The 20,360-nt window shown below is 54.2% G+C and overlaps 10 protein-coding genes across 10 annotated transcripts; 5 read left to right on the forward strand and 5 right to left on the reverse strand.

Moving 5' to 3' along the window:
* Window positions 1-250: 250 nt before the first annotated feature.
* On the forward strand, window positions 251-1,569 carry Z517_01596 (uncharacterized protein; the record flags this gene model as incomplete). The annotated part of the gene is made up of 3 exons (XM_013434555.1): window positions 251-783; window positions 836-852; window positions 917-1,569. The coding sequence occupies 3 exons, from the start codon at window positions 251-253 to the stop codon at window positions 1,567-1,569; spliced, it is 1,203 nt and encodes a 400-aa protein (XP_013290009.1).
* A 1,567-nt stretch (window positions 1,570-3,136) lies between these two features.
* Window positions 3,137-3,625, forward strand: Z517_01597 (uncharacterized protein; the record flags this gene model as incomplete). Its single annotated transcript, XM_013434556.1, has 1 exon — window positions 3,137-3,625. The coding sequence occupies one exon, from the start codon at window positions 3,137-3,139 to the stop codon at window positions 3,623-3,625; it is 489 nt and encodes a 162-aa protein (XP_013290010.1).
* An 812-nt stretch (window positions 3,626-4,437) lies between these two features.
* On the reverse strand, window positions 4,438-5,579 carry Z517_01598 (uncharacterized protein; the record flags this gene model as incomplete). The annotated part of the gene is made up of 3 exons (XM_013434557.1): window positions 4,438-4,797; window positions 4,914-5,086; window positions 5,288-5,579. The coding sequence occupies 3 exons, from the start codon at window positions 5,577-5,579 to the stop codon at window positions 4,438-4,440; spliced, it is 825 nt and encodes a 274-aa protein (XP_013290011.1).
* A 1,115-nt stretch (window positions 5,580-6,694) lies between these two features.
* Window positions 6,695-7,500, reverse strand: Z517_01599 (uncharacterized protein; the record flags this gene model as incomplete). The annotated part of the gene is made up of 2 exons (XM_013434558.1): window positions 6,695-6,895; window positions 6,949-7,500. 2 exons carry the CDS (start codon window positions 7,498-7,500, stop codon window positions 6,695-6,697), a joined length of 753 nt encoding a protein of 250 aa, XP_013290012.1.
* A 1,717-nt stretch (window positions 7,501-9,217) lies between these two features.
* Z517_01600 (uncharacterized protein) lies at window positions 9,218-10,430 on the forward strand (the record flags this gene model as incomplete). Its single annotated transcript, XM_013434559.1, has 2 exons — window positions 9,218-9,296; window positions 9,367-10,430. The coding sequence occupies 2 exons, from the start codon at window positions 9,218-9,220 to the stop codon at window positions 10,428-10,430; spliced, it is 1,143 nt and encodes a 380-aa protein (XP_013290013.1).
* A 440-nt stretch (window positions 10,431-10,870) lies between these two features.
* On the reverse strand, window positions 10,871-12,175 carry Z517_01601 (uncharacterized protein; the record flags this gene model as incomplete). Its single annotated transcript, XM_013434560.1, has 1 exon — window positions 10,871-12,175. The coding sequence occupies one exon, from the start codon at window positions 12,173-12,175 to the stop codon at window positions 10,871-10,873; it is 1,305 nt and encodes a 434-aa protein (XP_013290014.1).
* Window positions 12,176-12,468: 293 nt separating this feature from the next.
* On the reverse strand, window positions 12,469-13,484 carry Z517_01602 (uncharacterized protein; the record flags this gene model as incomplete). The annotated part of the gene is made up of 4 exons (XM_013434561.1): window positions 12,469-12,701; window positions 12,764-12,827; window positions 12,885-13,051; window positions 13,112-13,484. 4 exons carry the CDS (start codon window positions 13,482-13,484, stop codon window positions 12,469-12,471), a joined length of 837 nt encoding a protein of 278 aa, XP_013290015.1.
* Window positions 13,485-14,806: 1,322 nt separating this feature from the next.
* On the forward strand, window positions 14,807-16,507 carry Z517_01603 (uncharacterized protein; the record flags this gene model as incomplete). The annotated part of the gene is made up of 1 exon (XM_013434562.1): window positions 14,807-16,507. One exon carries the CDS (start codon window positions 14,807-14,809, stop codon window positions 16,505-16,507), a length of 1,701 nt encoding a protein of 566 aa, XP_013290016.1.
* A 486-nt stretch (window positions 16,508-16,993) lies between these two features.
* Window positions 16,994-17,836, reverse strand: Z517_01604 (uncharacterized protein; the record flags this gene model as incomplete). The annotated part of the gene is made up of 1 exon (XM_013434563.1): window positions 16,994-17,836. The coding sequence occupies one exon, from the start codon at window positions 17,834-17,836 to the stop codon at window positions 16,994-16,996; it is 843 nt and encodes a 280-aa protein (XP_013290017.1).
* A 776-nt stretch (window positions 17,837-18,612) lies between these two features.
* Window positions 18,613-19,814, forward strand: Z517_01605 (uncharacterized protein; the record flags this gene model as incomplete). Its single annotated transcript, XM_013434564.1, has 5 exons — window positions 18,613-18,895; window positions 19,150-19,307; window positions 19,378-19,468; window positions 19,528-19,640; window positions 19,701-19,814. 5 exons carry the CDS (start codon window positions 18,613-18,615, stop codon window positions 19,812-19,814), a joined length of 759 nt encoding a protein of 252 aa, XP_013290018.1.
* Window positions 19,815-20,360: the final 546 nt, after the last annotated feature.

The raw sequence follows: 20,360 nt of genomic DNA on the forward strand, positions 1-20,360 counted from the left end.
GGGCTTTGATAATCTCGCACGGCAGTGTAAGTGATCGAGCCCAGTCCGTGGTCGCATCAGAGATGTTCGCTAACTACACCCAAAGCCATACTTGATGTCCCTAGGATTGTCTCGGTCCATGACAGCTCTGGTTTGGGCATCAAGTCCAGCTTGTGGCTTCTTGCAGCCTATAGTTGGCATAATGAGCGACAGATGCCGACTCTCCTGGGGTCGGCGCCGGCCATTTGTCCTGGTTGGCGCAGTCTGCTCTATGATATGCATCTTGTTTTTGGCCTGGGTCGAGTATCTATTCCAGTCGATATCGCCGAGCCTGATGCAGGCGGTCGCGGTCCTGACGGTCATACTGCTCAACGTCTCCATGACTCCACTGGCTTTCGGTCTGCGGTCGTTGTTCACGGATCTCGTGGTTGCTCAAGAACAGAGCCGCGTCACCGCGTGGGCGAGCTACTCGACATCCGTGTCTAACATTCTCAGCCTGTGGGCAGGCAGTTTTGATCTGCCCCAGGTACTCGGCGTGCCGTCCCTGACACAGTTCCAGGCTCTGAGTATTCTCGCCTGTCTCAGCCTGGCGGCCACAGTTTCGATTTGCCTGTGCACGGCGCGGGAACGCAATCCCAACTTCGACGCGACTTTGGCGGAGCATAGACGGCCGCTTGGATTTGGGTCTGTTCTCCGCTCCATCCGGCAGGCTTACCGCTGTACCCCGACGCGGATCAAGCAGGTTTTTGCCGTACAGGTCTTTTCTTGGACAGCGTGGTTTCCTTTTCTGTTCTACATGACCAGGTGAGAGCCCAGTAGCTGTCGTGGCAACGAGTTTTTAACTAACCTGCCACAGTTACGTGAACACAAGATGTATGTTCCAGCGAAGAAGTTTTTGCTGAAGGGGTTGATTATGCTGATTGTTGTTTTGTGAAAGATGCCCTCTCCCAGCTACAGTCTTTCCACGGTTGGACCGACGTGGCCACTCTTCTGAAATCCCCAGCGACTCAAGTCGGCTCCACGGCGCTTTTGATGTGGACGTTGGTGTCGTTTCTGTCGACCACGGTCCTGACCCGTCTCGTCCGCCAGCCTTGTACAACCACAGCACCCACGGAAGATATCGCAACGACAGACCCTGCATTGTCCTCCATGCACACGGTCTGGATCTACAGCCACGTCCTCTTCGCGGCCTGCATGTTGCTGACCCTGGTGGTCAAATCGTGGCAAGGCACCGTGGTCCTGGTGTCTCTGGTTGGTTGCTCCTGGGCGGCGACGCAGTGGATCCCGCACGCCATTGTCGGTGCAGAAATATCGCCCAGGAGGAAGGACTACAGACTCTACGACGTGGACTCTGACTCTGACGCTGACGCTGACGAGGTCGATGAGCTCCGCAAACACCGCGGCGCGATTCTTGGCCTACACAATCTCGCCATCTCCACACCGCAGATCGTCGCCGCGCTAGCCAGCAGTGGGATCATGCGGATCATGACCGACATGGGAAGCGTCGAGCCGGCTGTCTGGACTCTGCGGGCGGCATCCGTGCCGGCCATGGTTGCGGCGACGCTGGCATATCGACTAGGGGAATTCTAGTTCTATTTCTAGGCCGAGTTCGGAGGTTTTATCGAGAAACGTGATTGTGACAGGGTAAATGAATGAAATAGCGTCGAGAGATTGATCATTTTCGTCAAGTATCTTTGATGTGATGGAGAGAGGATTCCTTGCCTGCCTGCCGTATTAGGCCTCAAGCCCCTCATGCCCCCAGTCTTGCCTGTGCACTGGGCCCGCCATTAGGGAGATGTTTGCGGTGTTTGCAGTGTTTGCAATGCTTTTTCATCCACAGGTTGGTTCCCCCCTGCGCCTTTGTCAACGTTGGCAATCGCTATTTGGCGAACATTGCAGAGCGACGCTCTCTGTGCTCTTGTCTTGAAGACCTCTGAAGGCTCCCTTACTCCTCCGATGCTCTTGCCTACATTTCTCCTCCAACCTCCCGAGTACTGGACCCGCGAATATCTTCAAACGCTTCGTGTAGAACGATGCCACGTTCCAGCCAGGAAACTCAGGATAGGAGACTTCTTACCTCCAGATGGAAATGAAGGGAGGTCTACTCGCGTCTCTCTTTACCCCACGCCTAATCTTACACACCTATAGAATTTGAAGAGCTTGCTGCCGACTTAGCGCGGCCGACCAAAGAAGATTTACTTGACCTGGCATTCGGGCGCGCCCTCTACCGCAAAAATAGATTTCATTCTTTCTTCCTCCGGTTATACGATGCTGCCAAACCAAACTCCAGCTCTCAGTCCTACACAAGAGCTATCTCCGACTTCCTCGATGTTCTCTTGAGTAACGCGAATTCCAGAGAGAAGCTGTTGGGATAAAAACGCTCTCTCTTAATGAACTACGTCTCATATTGTGCAGGGCTCTAAATCTTGAGTCGAAAGTATCCTTCGAAATACCTCGTGGTGATCACGGAGTCCTGAAATGTCTAAACATCTCGGATCCTTCCGGACGCTCGCTCGCTACCTTTTTGGTATGAATCATGTTTTTATGCAGACAGGGAAATTAACAGTAGATATAGGTTGTGAGCTCAACAGAAAGTCCGACAAGAGTCCTCGCCAACGAGGTCGCCCAAGCTCTCGTACAAGGCTGTGTGGCACATTCCCTCGACCCAAGTCGCCATAGCTACGAGACATTTGTACTCCGTTTGAGTGACAATCTCCTCCAGATTCAAGAGACAATCATACCATCTGCGTACCTAGAGGATCTCTACAGCGGCAAGTCTGAAAGGACCCTCCAAGTCTCTTATTCGGATGACTTTGACCTTCAAGTACCTGATGACGGAAGAGAGGCGCTTAGAATTATTCTTGGCCTCTTCGACTTCCTTGCTTCAAGGCTATGATCTTTCACTCGAACTTGAGATGAATCACTTTCATTTCCGTACTCTCTGTTAATAGTCCAAAACTTAGAGGCGGGGAAGCATTTGAGTGGTAGTACATAATTAGTGCCTCTAGGCATCTCCCTCAACCTCCACTTTCATGCAGCCACTCTGCTCTCAAGCCCATGTCTCGAGCTCACGTTATCCACCGTCTCTTCCATACCCCCGTGCGAATACTCCCTTCCAACCAATAGTACTCAGTGAAGACATTTTTCATCCCTGAAGATGGCGCCGGCACGGAGCCAGATCATCCACGCGCCTTCAGACGAGGTTCCCCGAGGCGTCAAGTCCGTCTTCCTCGCCGGCACCACGGGCAAAGTCGACAACACGACCGACTGGCGCGAGGTCCTCTGCACCTCCCTCCGCGACACACCCATCACGATTTACAACCCGTATCGCGCCGACTGGGACGGTTCGTGGCGCGAGAACGTAGATTTTGTACCCTACCGCGAGCAGGTGGAGTGGGAGCTCGAAAAGCAGGACCAGGCTGACATTATCGTCTTCTTCTTCCACCCGGCCACCCAAGCGCCCGTCAGTCTGCTCGAGTTGGGGCTCTGTGTGCGTGCTCCCGGCAAGGCGGTTGTCGCCTGTCCAGAGGGGTACTGGAAGAGGGGAAATGTGCAGATTGTGTGCAACAGATTCGGGGTCGAGATGGTCGACACTGTCGAGGGGTTGAAACAGGCAATCATGAACAAGTTACCCATCGGCTCCTGACTTCAATTCCCCCAAGCTATGAAAGATTGAGATGAAGACCGGGCTGGCCAGGGTACGGTAGCTATACGGCGACCCGACAGCCCAGACCTGCCAGCCAGCCAGTATTCGACACTGAGCTTTTCAACCGAACAACATCAATTCCGAGCTGAGGAGCTGCCAGGATATGGCCACGCCAGCAACTACCAATACGGCCCAAAATTTGTACCACTACAAAGGTTTCCGCCTGGTCAAGCCACAGATCAGTCACCTTGCTGGGTTTCTGACGATGACTGAGGTGTCGGAGCTTGCTGATGGGGCCGAGTTTCGGGAAGTCATCTCGGGCGTGGTACGTGTCACCTTTGCTGGGGATGTCTTTCCATGGATCGACATGAGGAGGTGTGACATATCTTGGGATGGATATCTTTTGCAGAAACTTGTCGCAGCTCTTCCACCGTAGACTGCCGGTGCTCGTATCCTTGCGCTCATAGATCTAAGGGCATGGCTTTCGAGGCAGGGCGACATTCTGCTTTTGCTACAAGTTCTTTCAAACATTCAAAAGAGTTCTTACTTGCCAGACCTTCTTGTCTGGACTCGCCTGCCACCTGGCCCAAACAGTGGACAGGAAGAGAGTATAATCTCTCGCTCTAAACCCGCACAGCACTGTTCTTTGTCCTCCTTCACCCGGGGACCAAGGGGTGTCGAATTCCGCGACAACAACGACGGAGAGGAATCTAGAATCCAGTCTTCCAGTACCGAGTGAAACCAGCAAGTGCCACTCCACCAGGACTAGTATGTTCTAAGTACAAGTGTCACTGTCTCCTATCCCTACCAAACTACACATGTCCAAGGTGGTCGTGATGATGATGATGACGATGTCTCTCCCCAGCCTCGTACGCCTCCTCGTCGGTCTGCCCGTACGTCTCCCACTCGGCCATCCAGGCCATCAACTGCGCCCAGTCCTTGCACTGATGCACGGTGCCGAACCCCGTGACGCCGCCGCGCTCGTCCTTGACCTCGACCGTCAGGTCGGGCTGGCACATGAGCGCCTGGCGGAGCAGGTCGACGCAGTGGCTGATGTGGCGGGGGGAGATCATCTCGGACATGTCGGCGTCGGGGCCATCTGCTGATGCGGAGAGGGTGGCGGCGCCCGTGGCGACGGCGTGGGTGAACCAGTAGGCTTGTCGGATTCCGTTCTACATACATTTTCCATGTTAGTACCTCCTACATACTCGGTAACCCGGCACATGTATGATGTATGGCGATCCTCCTCTCTACTTTTTTCCATTTGTGAGAGAAAGTCATAACGTACCAAGCAATGCAACTGGTGGAATACCGCAAAATCAGACCGTGACGGGGCAATCTGGGGATGTTGAAAGAATCCCCCTTGCACGGGCAACAAATCGTCCCAGGCGGCCTCGGTGACGGGGCTGGGTGCGTCGCCGAAGCTCGCGTTGTATTCCAATTCGAACTCGATGGTGCGGACTATTCTCTCTCGCGACACGCGCAGATCAGCAGCCACTCTGGACGTGGGTACATGCTCGCTAGACACACACACACACACACTCTCTCTCTCTCTCTCTCTCTCTCTCTCTCTCTCTGTGTGTGTGTGTGTGTGTGTGTGTTCAAGCCCAAGTGATATACACGTTCAAGGTTCAGATTCAAGGCTCAAGGGGACGGTCTTACGCTGTAACGGGCCCCCATCCCCGCTGGACCACTTAGTGTTCCTCTGGTACTCGTATATTGTCCCGGCGTAGAAGGCGAGGACACAGGCACTCGCTGTTACCAGCGTGGCGAGAATTAGTTTCAACACCGTCGAAGATCCCCGACAATACGCACGATGGCGAGGTTGTCGAGAATTGTGAATGTCGGGGCGTCCCTCGTCGAACGAAGCTTCCTCTTTGTCGGCGTCTAGGAGGTTGTAGCGATACGTGTAGTGTCGAGTGGCCGGCCAGGACCACCAGTCGTGGTCGAACATTGTGTTTGTGATTCGTGAGGAAGAACACACTTGTTTCTTTCACCCTGGGAGTTTTGGACCTGGGAAAAGGAAAAGGGGCTTGAGATTCAAGAGAATGGGGTGGGATAGGAAGGGAAGGTCAGAATCGGATGACGAAGCTGAACAGGACAGCCCAGTCCCCCCAAGGCTAGAAACCTGGGATCAAGGACAAAAGGGGGCGGGATCAATGAAGAATGATGCTTGACCAAAGCCACGACATCGGCCATCGAACCTCATCCTGGATAGGACCGGGTCGAAGGAGAATCAATTCGACATCTTGGAAAAGGGGTTCGTTTCCTGATCTGATCGTCATAGTAGAGAGAGAATGTAGGGGTGCGACTCGTGTCTCGCGGTGATCATTGCGATCCTGACGCACTATCCTGTATGGTCGGCGACAAAGCATCGCATCGAAACATCGCACCGAAGCATCAAAGATTGGTAGTGCAGTGTAGTGCAGTGTAGTATAGTGTAGCGTGGTGCACATACTGTAGGTGCCATGTCAGCAAGCAGGACCACCAATGGGCATTCCCATCAGTGGTACACCTACCTAGTACCTACCTGTGAGTGGAGAGGTCGATGACAGACATTGTCTTCGTATCAGTGTAACACTGTTTCACTGTTGTGTGGACCCGCCAGTCAGTCACTCAGTCACTCAGTCACTTAGTCAGTCATGAGTAGTCACTGAGGAGTCCCGCGAGATGACAGGGGCACAAACAGGTCATCCTTTTGATCTGGAATATGTGTGGGCATCGTTCTTTGGAAGGATCGTATGGAGAAGCTAGGGAGATAGACTGTCATCAAGAGACCCACGATGCTTTGCTCAATCAAGCAAGTGAATCGTAAGTGGTGGGATCTATGTGCGGAAGATCGACAGATGGCTTCCATGGTCTGGGGGGAAGGGAACCAGGACTCGGGTGGGGGCAACGAAATGTCGTCTGTTTACCAGGTACGAGTACAAGCAGTGTGAATGTGAATGTTGTATACACAGATATGCAGAGTTGTAGGCACGGAATAAGGAATTGTAGGTCTAAGATTGCCACATCTCTCGACTATTCTGGGCCATGAGACAGCCCCTGCTACTACCCAGACATATCCCCCTAGTACACATATCCGCACGAACTGTATTTCTGAATGACATTATTCAGTCGACAAGTCCCAGGCGCGGCACACTGAGGCAGCTCTTCGAGTAACACCAGCTGGCAGTGCTCCGTGTGGGCGTAGTTCAATGAAAAGCTGTCAATGGGGAAATGGTTCATGAGGGCATGATGCACCTTCTTGACCACATGGGCACAATGGACCTGTTAAAGCCATCAGAATCCCGACCGCTGAGTCATAGAAGAATAGGACATACCGAGTGAAACTTGTGAGGCGCCCACACTTGCTCGTGTTGGGCCTGGATGATTTCTTCCAACGGCACCAGAGACTCCTTGGTGAGGGATTTGTCGTGGTAGAAAGCCACCGGTTCCATGTTGATGAACTCTTCGATAAGCTCAGGATAGTAGCATTCTGGTCGGACCCAGGTGACGGCGAGAGGATCGTAGACGCAGCCCTTTGTCCTCGCCTGGTCTGGTGTTTTCCCGCAGTCGCCAAACACGGGATGAAAAGTGGGTGTCTGGTTCATTTTGAGAGGCAGCAGCCAATACACCAGAAAGCTGAGGGCGGCGAGAGCAATGAAGAAGGTCCAGAGCAGAATCGACTTGGGTAACCTGCATCTCCTCGCTGTCGTCCGTGCATGCGTCGACCCGAGCTCCTTTGCGTTCAGGAGGGCGACGTCTTCCTTTTCGAGATCGCGGTCATCCTCGCCTAGATCGCAAACCGTATCTGAGGACAACGAGGCTTCTGAAGACTGTGAGAGACCGGGTACGAGACCACTTTTTGCTTCGTCTTCGCCGCCTTGAGACATGGCTGCTTGGCTCGATTATTCTGACGAAATCGTGGATCAACAAACCTGTGAGAAAGAAAAAAACTTGGCTGTTCCTGGGATTATCATCGTTGTTGGCACCGATGATCCATCTGTAGTTACCCACGTTATTGATACAAGACGATCAGGGGTCGACACTCGAGGCATGATTCCCCATGGCGACTTGCTGACAGTGTGTTGCGGAATGCAAGCATCGAAGATCAGACGGATGACCAGAGATCGTTTGCGAGCTTCGCAATCTTGCTGTCACTGCTGACATAGGCACCATGACCCAGAGGCCAGGATACGATGCGTACTGGGATCGCCCAAGTTGACCTTGTGCTTGTCGTGTCGACTTCGATGCTTGCCACTCCTGCGCCATCGTTGACTCGTTGTAACGCTGCAGCAGGAAACCCCGAGCGTCTCCCTCCCCTTACTATACATATGCAGTAGCCGCTACCATTAGCGGGCGCCAGCGGACGTTTATCCATCTTGCACGAACCCAATTTATCCATAAGCCCTAGCCTCCTCTTAACCTAGATAGCCAATGTCACAGCGCAGGTCCACATGCTGCCAGCCAGTCGGAGGTTTCGGGCGCCCATCGAGATATGTACCTGTGATGCCAATTAACCGAATGCAAATGCTGGTTGGCCGAGCCGGGATGGATGGATGGACGGATATATGCATGGGGAATCCTCAGACTATTTTGTGATAAGTACCATGTCCATCCGGCAACCCTATCCTGGTCGCGTCGTAGCTCGTCTTTACAAAACCACCAGGAAACACATGCAATAATGTGGCCATGGCCGTTTTCGATGACGAAGTTTGTTACTGTAGGATTGCAGCTCCAACCTGCAACCAGTAAGTGAACCTATGCAGTGTTTCGCGCGAAGGATTTGAGGGCCGAGAAACTTGGACAGATCAGCATCGTCGGTTGCCGATGCTGTCTGATCCTGAGGGGAAGAGGTGGCCTGTTCGTTCTGCAGTCTTGTTACTTGGGATCAGGAATCCTCGATATGCAGCGAGGCGAGATGCGATGCGTTCAGGATCTCTAATTGAGATCAGGAGGAAACGGGGGGAAGGGGAAGGGAGGAGGGAGAGGGGGTTTCTGTAGGATCGAGTTTGTCACCTTTTACCAAACAACAAAAGGACAAAGGCACGTGGAATTAAACCACCCAGAAACTGGCTTTTTTTCGAATCACAATCAGGCGCTCCAAAAGGCACCGAATCTGACCTGAGACCATGATTTGCTTCCTTGGAAAAAACCATCGGCGGTCAAAAAAACCATCAACCTTTTCTCCACCACATCCATCCATCCGTCCATCCAGAGCGAGAGAAACATAGAGTCTCATAGAGTGTAACCAAACTAACTATACCTTGATACCACCAATGCCATCACTCGGATGCTTCCGAAGTATTACATCACCAAGGGGCGCTTTGGAGATCGCCGTATTGTATATCGATTGCCTGATCCCAAGTTTCGTTGTGGATCCTGGATCCCCGGTTCCCTCAAACTTCGTGATCGACGATGCGCCTTATGGCAGGTTCACCAATGGTTGTTCTGTGGAGAGAGGGAGAGAAAAGAGAGCCGGCATATAATATTCTGGGTCCGAGGGACAATGCTTTCGTCGACAGCTGATCTCTGTTCGAGATGACTTACTGGGAAGAAGAAACACCGAGGGAATTTCTTGGTTGATACATCACTCGACAAGAAAAAGACATGGACGACGAGTTGAAGGATATCAGCGATGCCCACGAGCGCCGTAAAGCTCAGAACCGCATCGCCCAGAGACGACGTCGTGAGTTACTCTCCCATCGTTAGGCAATGGAAGTGATTTGAGAGTTGGCTAAATCTCTTTCTGCTCGTAGGGCAACGACTTCGACAGGACGCAAAACCCACGCCTGGAGATGTTACAGAGATGGCCGGCCTCGAACCCTCAGATTTGGGTATGATGGGATCAGAAAACGGAGCATCAAGTCTCAATGGAGCGGCCTCTTCACTCTGGAACCAGGACGTCGGCGGGCTGGACACGGATGCAAGTTTCATGGATCTCAACTTTCTAGAACCCATGGAAATCAACGAACTCAACGAGATGCTCGGGGTCAATGACAGTCCGCCTCTCAAGATCATCACAGACCCATCGCCATCGTCTTCCTTGTCAAATCGGACGGGACAAGTGGTGAGCAATCACTGTCGACGCTGCAGTTCACATCTCTCCAAATCGACGGTTGCCAGTTCCCCAGACAATGCCTTTGGAGGGCGTCATCAAGCCAAAGCCACAGCCACCGAGACGGCCGAAAGTGCATACGACAGGCGTGAGCGTTGCCGTGGCGTTCAGAAACCATATGTCAGCCGTACCAGTTCGGGTCCTCAATCTCTCTCCCTCGAAACAACATATTTCCCACCAATGGACGATGTCGGCACCGGCAATACCACCACTTGTACAGAGTCGATACAGCCATCCCGGCACGGGAGCCCAATACACACTCTCAACAAACGCACGTGGTCCGATTCCCGTGTTCAGCAGCAGCAACAACAACCACAGAGACATCCCAAAATTGCACCAAACCCGCAGAGACTATCCTCGACGACATCCTCGACCTCTTCTTCCTCTTCATTGTCCCATTGGTCTTCAACCTCCAGCGACGCCGCCGAGCTCAGACACCACGATGACTGGGAATCCCAACGATCCCCGCTCGCATCCACGCTGACCCAGCGATCCCAGAAACTGGCCACTGACCTGATCCGGCTGTACGAATTGGGCGTCTACCTGGACATCCAATCCAAAGACGCCGAGCTGGAGGAGCTTCTCTCAGAGGTGCGACGGAAATTCGCCGTGCTTCACGGCAAGGTGGAAAAGAGGGCTCGGAACATGAACGACGACGATGCTACGAATCGTCGTTATAGGGAGATTGGGTTTGGCGAAATTTGATCCATACATAGGGACGGGGTTTGGGAGAGATTACCGGCGTGACTTGGGGAATACACGCAAGGAAAAAAGGGGGACAAAATTGGCAGAGATGTTGGTGGTGTTTGGTATACCATCTGTACATAATTACATTACAAGCACCAGGCACCCCCAGGGAATGGATGGGAGATCACGAAATAGCGCCCAAGCGTTGCTGTACTGGGTGAAGGACCTGAGAATGTCTAGGATTGGGGCCCTTGGAGGACCAGGTCTAATTCCAGTTGCATCCCAGCCTTGAGTTTCTGAGGCGTTGATTGATCAAACACCCCTGGAACCTCGTTCCAATGTCCCCCTCGTTTCCCCCTATTCCTCACAAGCATCAGTGACAATCAAGGGAAGACGTCATCGCCGTCTTTTCCCGCCGCACCCCCTTGGTATCGACAACTTTCATTCTCAATTGACCATCAAATAAGCACTCTATCCACTATGTGCACAACGCCGTCACTGCAGAGAAAGTCGGCAATCTTGACCTTGGCCCTGGCTCGCGCGCCGCCATTCCCCGCTGATCCTTGTACCCGGAGATCGATGAACCCGCCAGCTCTGGCAATGTCGACCGTCAGTTCCTCACCCGGTCGCAACGTTTCCAGAACAAACTGGCGATGGCCCCAGGGCACCCTGTAGCAACCCGGTTGGGACTGGGACTGGGACCGGGACTGGACCTCAGAGCTATTACGAGAAGGGTTGACTTGGTACGAGTACCACGATCCCTTGTCGTCAACATGTTTGACCTGAGATGGTGTCTCCATCGAGTTGGAAGTTTTGGATGACGCTGCTGCTGCTCTGTCTGCGTCGTAGAACGCGTTGGAGAACAGTGTCCGATTCGGCACCAAGTGACCCCTGAGAAGTGTCTTGAGGACATCCCTCCCCTCGTCACGGAACAAGAATTCCAGATATGGCGGGTCGAGTTCGCCAAAGGCTGCATCGTCGGGAACAAAGAACGTCGCTCCGTAGAGTTGTGCGCGCTCCAGCTCTCCCGCAAAGTCGGCGTGCTGTACAGCCCGGCGGATCAGGCTGTAGCCCCCTTCGTCTGTGAGGGAGCAGTCGATGAATGTCATCATGGGCACGAGCGGTGGAAAGTACGAGTCCACGACATGTATGATCCCATTGCGGGCCATGATGTCGTGTTGGACGATTCGAGAATGTCGGTTGACCATCAGGGCGACTTCCCCCGTGGCACTATCCGGCACGGACAGGCTGATGTGGATGCGTGCCTCGCCATTCAATGTGCTGGGCCGCAACAGTGTCGGCGTGTTTGGCATGGACAACTCCCTGATCGTCGGCACCCAGTGAGGAGAGATATGGTTCGCCAGGCACTCATGAAGGGCCTGGCCTTGACACCACCTCGGGATGGCCGAGTCGGCCGCAGCGGCCGCAGCCCAGACGGTAGTGTTCAGATCCGGGTCACTCAGTCGCGAGACAAAGTCGTCGAACGGCCGTAGGACATCGGCAAAGGAACGAGTCTGCTCGAGAGACCCGAGGACGTCCCACACCGTCTTGTCCCACCATCTATACTCCGGCCCTATGTAAGGGAACTGGTGCGGAATGCGGTCGACCGGAGGACAAAAGTCAAACGACTTTGGTATCTCCTGGAGGTCATTGTGTACATCTTGAGACGAGAGCACAGCCTGCGACGAAGGACGCGGCGAGAATGCTTCTGGGACAGCCTGGACGGACTTGAGGAGGAATACTAGGGAAACTAAGGGGAGCATTATGCTAGAGATGTCAAATTCTGGCAGGAGACGGTCCTCATACGAAGCGCCTGGGTGACGGGAAGCTCTTATCTACGCTACCCGAGGGGCCTTTGTCTACTCAGCAGGGCCAGGGGGGAGCCAGTGAAGCCTTGCGAAGGCCAGACTATGTCGAGGATGACATCTTTGTGGTGTCATTATCGAGGGTGATTGCAGCTCTGCACATGCTTTGCGCTGACAATCCAATCCAACCCGTGATCGCAGGGGTATGTGTTTCTCCCTTATTCTACCATGTTGACTACACAGGTCCCTGTTCAGTATGGGGGATCCTGCATCGCAAAGACGCCGCTGGGTTTAGTCAGAGGTCCCCTGATTTTGACTGCATGTTCCAGAGCCCAATCTAAAACCGCGCCTGGATCTCTACACTGATGGAAAGTGTTATAGTCTGGATATGGCTTCTCCGAATCTTCCATCCAATGGAACAAAATCACCTCGGTGCCTCCTGGATTGCACATGAGGACCTCTCGCAGGCTCTCTATACAGTGGTCTGGTTCGAGTCACCACGTCAGATTCAGATCTCGGGGCGGTTTCACAACGAATAGAACTCACCAAGGTGGCCACCTCCAGGTGCGGCTCCGTACAGTTCTGGATGCACTGCGTGCCGGAGAATATTCTACAAACCTCTATTTCAGCCGAACTGACCGTTGTCTCATGGATGCGAGGGCCTTACCAGACAGTGCAAATGATGAAACATGGCAATTTGCCCCATATACCGAGTCTCACCTCCATGGGACAGCTGGATCAACGAGTCTTTCCACTGCGAAGTGTACATTGGAGCGATTCTCTCGACCACTTCGGCCGACACGGCGATAGTTCCGTCACGCCCATCCAACATCGCTACCAAGGTCTCAGTCAGTCCAGGAATCTAGATCAGACAGAGAGAAGGGGATATCTTACGATTTGCCGTCCATCTGCGCCACTCGTCCTCGGACGCAAGACCATTGGAGAACTTGGACGCGAACTTTGTCGGGTACATGAACGTCTCGTTGAACCGGGTCTTTTGAACGGACACAGCATCGAGGATGGGCGACCACATGACTTCGGGGGCACGACGTGGCTCAGATATGACGAGGCTCGAGATGCCAACGACGGCCAGCATCGATGACAGCAGCAGGAGGCAGCCATGAAGAAGCCAGAACTCGCGTCGAGTGCGGTAGCGATACCCTCCTCTGTCGTCTCCTGCAGCAACGGCTGTTTTCCCCGGGTGCCAGGAGGAGGCAAGCCAACTCTTCCCCGAGACTTCCTCGTCAATCAGTCGAGTGGTTTCCATCAACGAGGAACGCGGGCATTCTTCTTCCGCTTGCCCCTTTTCTCCTTGCTCCATCGAAGTGTCAAGAGGGAAGACTGGCAGACATTGCCAAACGGATATGGACAATAGGGTATTTCCTTGAGAAGTAGTTGCGAAGTCCCAAGGTCAGGAGAATCCCTTTATGACCCAAGGACTCTAAACTAACAGTAACTACCAGCTTCGCCATGATGGTACTCGTACTTAGTATAAGATCAGTCCTGAATCAAAACGCCTACTCATCCTGTTCCGTCATATGGTATGGTAATTTTCCTGTGGACCTGTCTGCCTTGTCCCTGGCCTGTCGCTGTGCAGCCGGTCAACCAGCCACAGCCTGGCAGGGAGTCACTTGGGAGTCATATTTTGGACCCGCAGGTGACCCGTTGGCCCCAGTCCCCAGATCGCTTGGGGATGGGTTATGGGATGTCATGATGATGCTGATTTTGGACCAATCGCTGACTTTGCTGACACTGAGGGCCGCCCCGGTTAATAGTCAACCCCCTCCATGCTACTCGTACCTACACTGGCTGCCTGGACCAGTGCTGGACCAAGTACTAAGTAGAAGGGGTTGGATGTCGTAATAATTCTGTACGAGGTAGGTCGTACCGAATAATCGTACATGTGTTTCCCAGAATATAATACGATGCTCTTGGCGAGGTGGGTGAGAGTGGCAGTTGGCAGTATCGAAATACTGGCAGATTGGCCTCTACCGAGTACTTGTGTGGGTGGCCGGTGGGTGGTAGGCAACGTGCCTGATAGGCTTCCCAACGTTTTACCGACTCTGTGGACGCTGCGGGGTATTTACGGAGTATTTCCTTCTCTTAATTTCCATGTACCGAGTACTCGGTATAGTGGCCCCTATCAATTTATTCAGTCCCTATCAAGGCCCCTTCCCCTCCGTAAAGCAACAAAAAAACAGGGGATGGGGGATGTATATAGACCCAGGGACAAAATACCTCCCTCTACAAGAATGTACAAACCCAAAGCACCATCACGGCCACACAAATCCCCAACCGCCCCGGCCGGGCCAGCAACTTGTCATGCCATGTCTGATGATCAGTGCACGAGGCGGAATAGTTGCCGAGATGCCTAGAAACACTGCCATGGCCGTGCCAATGCACCGCCACGCGTGCACCGACTTTATTCTCTACAACGACGACTACAACTAGACTACAAGTACAACTACAGGTACTGCTTGTACAAGTAGGTAGGAGACTAAGGGAGTAGCAATTTGGGTCCTTTGTCAGTCCATCTGTCTGTACAATATCGCACGATCCGAATCACGCCTCACGCCCGCATACAACGAAATGTCGATATTGAATCGCTTCCGCGGCCGTTCCGCCGGAGGAGATCGAGCACAGGTCGATCCGCATCAGTGGCGACTCCCGTCTTCATACTCGACATCCTCCAAACCAGGGACGCGAGAAACAGTGATCCCAAACCCAAGAATCTTCCGAAACGCCTTTGTGCCCAACGAGCCAACAGCGGCAAGGATCGGCGCCGACACCGGCCTCGTCTACCCCGACGTCAGCCATGCGGCGGTGCACCTGGCGCTGCTCGAGAGCTTTCACAGACTCAGACTCTCGGCGGCCAGCAGGTTCGACGACGTCGAGGTAGTCGAGGACCAGCCGCCGCCGGCATTTTCCGAAGACGAGAAGCGCGACGTGCTTAGCGAGCAGCAGCAGCAGCAGCAGCAGCAGCGGCAACATCGTCCACCGACAAGTACAAAGCTGCCCGAGCCGGAGCGATGGGACCTGCTGATCCGGCTGGCCATCACGCGCTTCACGGCCTGGTGGATGAACATGGACCGGATTCTGTACCACGCCACGGCGTTTACGCACCACGCGGGCACCCGCGCCGTGGTGCAACTGACAAAGGACTACCTCCCGCCGCTGGACGTGCTGCTGGTGTGGTACGCCTTCATGCTCGACGAGGAAAGCTACACGACGGCGTGCTCCTACCAAGAAACACCCACCGCCCGGATCGGAGACCTGTGTTTCCCCTGGCCGGCCATCCGCGACGCGCTCGACCTCGACTCCCTGGCCTACAGGATCACCAAGCCGGCAGAGAACCTCTTCGCCACCCTGACGTCCCAGTCGGCAGACATCCTGACCTACCTCGAAGGGCCGCCCGCGTACGTCGAGTGCCCGGAGCTGCCCGTCGACATCGACCTGTTCGCCCAGGTGAAGCGGTGCGAGAGATTCGTGGACGAGGCCCACCGGCTGCTGTGGATCCGGTCGCCGTCGTTGCAGGGCTCGCTGGAGCGCGCGTCCCTGCAGTATCTGGAGCGTCAGCTGTCTCCGACTCCGATCTCCCGCGTGGCCACGGCGGCCGGCCAAGATGATACGTCGTCGCCCTTGCCCTTTGGCGTGGAATTGATCTGGAAAACGCACAGGCTCTACCCGCGACTCTACCGCCTGTTTCGGCTGGAGATTGTGCCCGTGCCCGTGCCCGCGCCCACGCCCACGGACACCAAATCACCGCGAATCTCCACGGCCGTGGAGTGCCTTGATGATAGTGACGTCCCGGAGCGGGGCAGCAGCCAGCCGTCTTTCTCCAAAGAGTACGACGAGTGCTACTGCTGGACATGCGAACGCATCCGCGACGACATCCCGACATTCAGCTACACTGCCGCCACACAATCCAGCTCATCGTCATCATTATCATCATCATCATCATCATCCCTCCGCGCCGCCGCCGCCGCCGCCGACGCTATATCCCCCTCCCCCCCCTCCCCGCTGTCGACCCTCTCACAAGCCCAAATCCGCTCCATCCAAGACGACCTTGGCTTCCACCTCGCCGTCGAAAGGGCCCGGGCGCGCCACTCCCCGCTCCCGACCCGCCCGCCCACCGCGGCCGAGAAGGCCGCCGAGACACTCGAGGCCAGGAAACAGGCCGAGGTCGGCCGACTCCCCGGTCTGAACGAGTACCTGGTCACCATGCCGAATGGGAAGAAGAAGATCAAGCGGTCCAAGCACACGAATATGGTTTACACGGCCATGGTGTGAACATTTTCTAACCCCCCTCTCCTGGGCTGGAGCGGGAAAGAGGGGGAGAGGAAGTGGTGGGTGGGAGGAGTACTACTGTCCCCTTTGGTTCTTCGTTTCCAGTCTACAGTACCACAGTTAGCGTGTGTGTTGGGTTGGGCTGTTCATCAGAGCGACTCTTGACCTCTCAAGGTTTTCAAATCAGGTGGAACAAACTCCTCCTGAATCTGAGAGGAATATCATACATATATGCTTCATGTGGCCTGGTCCGGCGTTTTTTTTTTTTTTTTTTTTTCATTCCATGTTACATACCTCGGGCACATATTCTTTCGATACCAGGGCTACACCACCTGAGTCGCGAAAGACTCGTAGACTTAAAAAGTCCTAATCAAAATGGAATTATCTTGGTCAATCTGGTCACGAAAGAAGCCTATACCACCTCACCACCTCCCTAACCGGATATGTAACTGTGTATGACACAGTCAAAGTGAAAAAGCAAAGACTGCTTCAACACGTATTGTACCCAATCGCAATGACGGCGTGCAGCTCGTCTCGGTCCTTGGGGTTCGGCCCCTCCAGCCGCGCCAGCAGATTCTCCGTGCAGTGCAACGTGTGGGGCATGCCGTCGCCTCTCTCGGCGAAGCGTCCGCCATTGGCGCCCTCGAGGATTCTCTCGACGCGCCTCATCCAGAAGATACAGTGGCCCAAGTGCTCTTCCTGGGTGGTGCGGGCGAGCGAGCCCGCGCGGAACGACAGGGTCTCTTCGTCGGTGATGTGCGCCGTGCCCTGCCGGTCGAGGAAGAAGGGGAAGGCCCCGAACTGGCGCTCCGGCCGGTGCACCCACTCCCGGAACTCGAGGTCCGTGGACCGATCGTAGCACGCCGACGGCGTCCAGCTGTAGCTGAGTAGGTCGAATTCGCAGCCGTTGGCGCGCGCTTCGGCGAGGCTCGAGCCGCAGTGCAGCCCGAGCTTGGGCGGCTTGAGCGAGCTGTTGGGGGACGGTGGTTTGATATGGCGGATTGTGGTGATGGCCGTCACGAGCAGGAGTATCGTGGCGATGAGTGCTCCGAGGAGTAACCAGAGCTGCGCCAGCCTGGGCCCGCGTCGCGGCGGCGGCGGCGGTAAAGATACGGCGTCTTCAATGTCTTCGAGTCCTCCGGCTTCTCCAGCCTTGTCGTGCACATGGCTTTGCTCGATTGTGGCCCTTTCGTCGTCGTTGTCTATCGGACTTTCATGATCGGTTGCAAGTCTTTGGTATTCGCCAGCAGCCTGTTGTCCATCTTGCGTCTTCTTGGTGCCGCCAGTGATGATGCGGCCGACCAACTTGTGAATACTCCAGGTGTTTTCCATCATGGCCGTCGGACGGCTGCAAAAGACCTGGAGGTTGTGACTCGTCGATATTATGGTATCGCTTCAATCTCTTCTGGAGGATCTCGTCCGCGTTGCGGATCCATGCTCAAACCACCTTCGTGACAGCATCTTACAGAAAACTCACGAAGCACCATCAGGTGGTGTGATCTCATACTGATACCATTTCCCCTGCTCCTTAGCCCCAGCTCGTTCTGTGGAGTAATGGCAGAAGAACAAGGACATGACAAGACAATTTACCGATACTGGCCATGATTGCTTGACCTTTGCAGATCGGTATGCAAGATGACCACGCTAAAGGACGTACCCCTACTCGCCTGCAAGGTCAGCACTGCACCTCGGCCATCCCCGTCCAGGAGCCGCAGAGAACCAATCGGGACTTCAATGTGCCTAGAATCATCACAAGGTCATCCAGTGTGCTGTTTTTTGTGTTGACAGCCCTCCTTTACTGCCGAAGGCGAGTACCATGCCTGACAACTATGACGGATGTGGTCATGCACATTTGCTCGTGCTCGTGCTCGCGGCGGTTGCCATCCAGGTTTCTATCGGCACTTCCTGTCCGGGTCTAGCGAAAGCGAGTTGGGCAGGGGGAGATGCAAAAGAGAGTCCTCGAACATTGCAGCACCTCGTTCGAATGATATGCTTTCCTTCCATTGACATCTCGTGGGTCATTGAGGTTTGTCTTGCCCCTGACCACATTTGTGCTGTTACAAATAAACAAACACCCTCGAGACAGAGCTGGTGTGACTAGATCGGCCATGGCATCTGCTGAAGAAGTGAAATACGAAAGACTCGAAGCTGGGGGCGACGAGCTCGACAATGTGCCCTTGAACGAGAAGCAGGACGCTGCTTTCGCGTCCCCGCTCCCCTGGCGGCGACGAACCTCGTTGACCACACTCGAAATCGCGATTCGGGTCGTATTGGGCTTCTTCCTCGTCCTCAGCTTGCTCAACATTGGATTCCTGCTGGGCGACAGAATCATTGGGAGAAGATGCGATAGAGGAATGCCTGCGAGCACCTCCTCGGACGATACCATCTGGAGTGAGTTCCTCAAGCCCAGCATTGTTGTCAAGATCAAAGACTTCCAAGGCTGAATGGAAGATTTATTGCAGGGGAGAGTCTTCGTACCCTGGCCGTCTCCAGGCCAAAGAGATTTGATGCAACTCTTTATGGCCGAAATCAGTACAGAGGGCCTCCCAGTCCAGAGATTGATGCTGCTTGGGATAGATTCACCACAAACCGCAAGTTCAATCGTGCTCGATGAATTGGTTCTCTCTGGGCTGACACAATTCTAGCTTGGATGGTTGAGACGGCAGTAGTTCTCAATGTATCTCGAGAGGAAATGTACAGCTCTGGAAACGCCGCAGCATTGGAGACGGTCGTCGAGCTTGATCAGGACAACGGAGGCGGGTTCATGGGGACACTGGAGGTCTTCCACCAATTACACTGTCTGGTAAGTGAACGCTCACAGATGAACCTGGTTGCTCTTTTTAGAGGTCGCTCTGACACCCTCTGATGTGAAGAATGTCCTGCGCAAATGGACGTACTGGGATCACTATGTCGACACCGATCCATTCTTCCAGACTCGAGCCGATCATCGTCGAGAGCATGCCGGTGAGTCGCCTAAATAGTGTTGACGGTTCATCAAAAGGTTGACGTGGATGGCCCGGCAGACCATTGTATCGACGTGTTGCGCCAGGCTCTCATGTGTAAGAGCGATCTAGGACTCATCCTCTTCCACTGGGTCAAGGACATCCAAATCCCTTCGCCGGACTTCAATACCTTGGTAAGCAGCCATCCCCATGACCTGAAACTCGGGTGGACCAGCCTGACAGGATTATTAAAGCACCAGTGTCGCGATCCCGAGGCGGTACTCTCCTGGGCGCATGCGAACGAGGCCCTAGTGACGCACACCATCGTCAAGTCGGCGGGTGTCACAGAGGCAGAGCATCCCTTTTGAGTCTTTTCTTGAATCTGCGTTATCTCTGAGGTTCCCCAGGATGGAAAGGCTGGGCGGAAGGTTTTGTCCAAAGCGAGAGACTGGCTGTAAAAGTACGTGACGACCTTGGTCTGTGCTTGTTAGTACATTTCTCATTGCAATGAACAACACATACAACAGGTCCTTCTTGTACCATTGACATAATGTCTTCTTTAGGCCCAGGGGCTGTCTAGGGAGCACAAGAATCAGCGTAGGAAATATGAGGCCAACCTCGCCAGACTTGGTCGTCCCGGCAATTGTAGTAGCATGCCCTGAGCTGTGGTATTTAGCAGTTCATTTCCTCTCTTCAGCTCGTCCGCCAGAAACGCGAGCCATTAGGAACCTGAAGCACGATACCAGTTGATGCAAGGAGGATGCTTGAGCAAGAATCCACAATCATGGTCGTTGTGAGGTTCATCCGATCTGGCAGGTCGCATGGTATTGGCTCTGGGAGGGGTTGATTTGTCACAGCCCAACGACTCACCATTCCGCAGCTGTGCGATTGTGGTGTTTGGGGAGTACATGGGA

The sequence above is a fragment of the Fonsecaea pedrosoi genome, assembly GCF_000835455.1.
Source record: "Fonsecaea pedrosoi CBS 271.37 unplaced genomic scaffold supercont1.1, whole genome shotgun sequence".
NCBI lineage: Eukaryota > Fungi > Ascomycota > Eurotiomycetes > Chaetothyriales > Herpotrichiellaceae > Fonsecaea > Fonsecaea pedrosoi.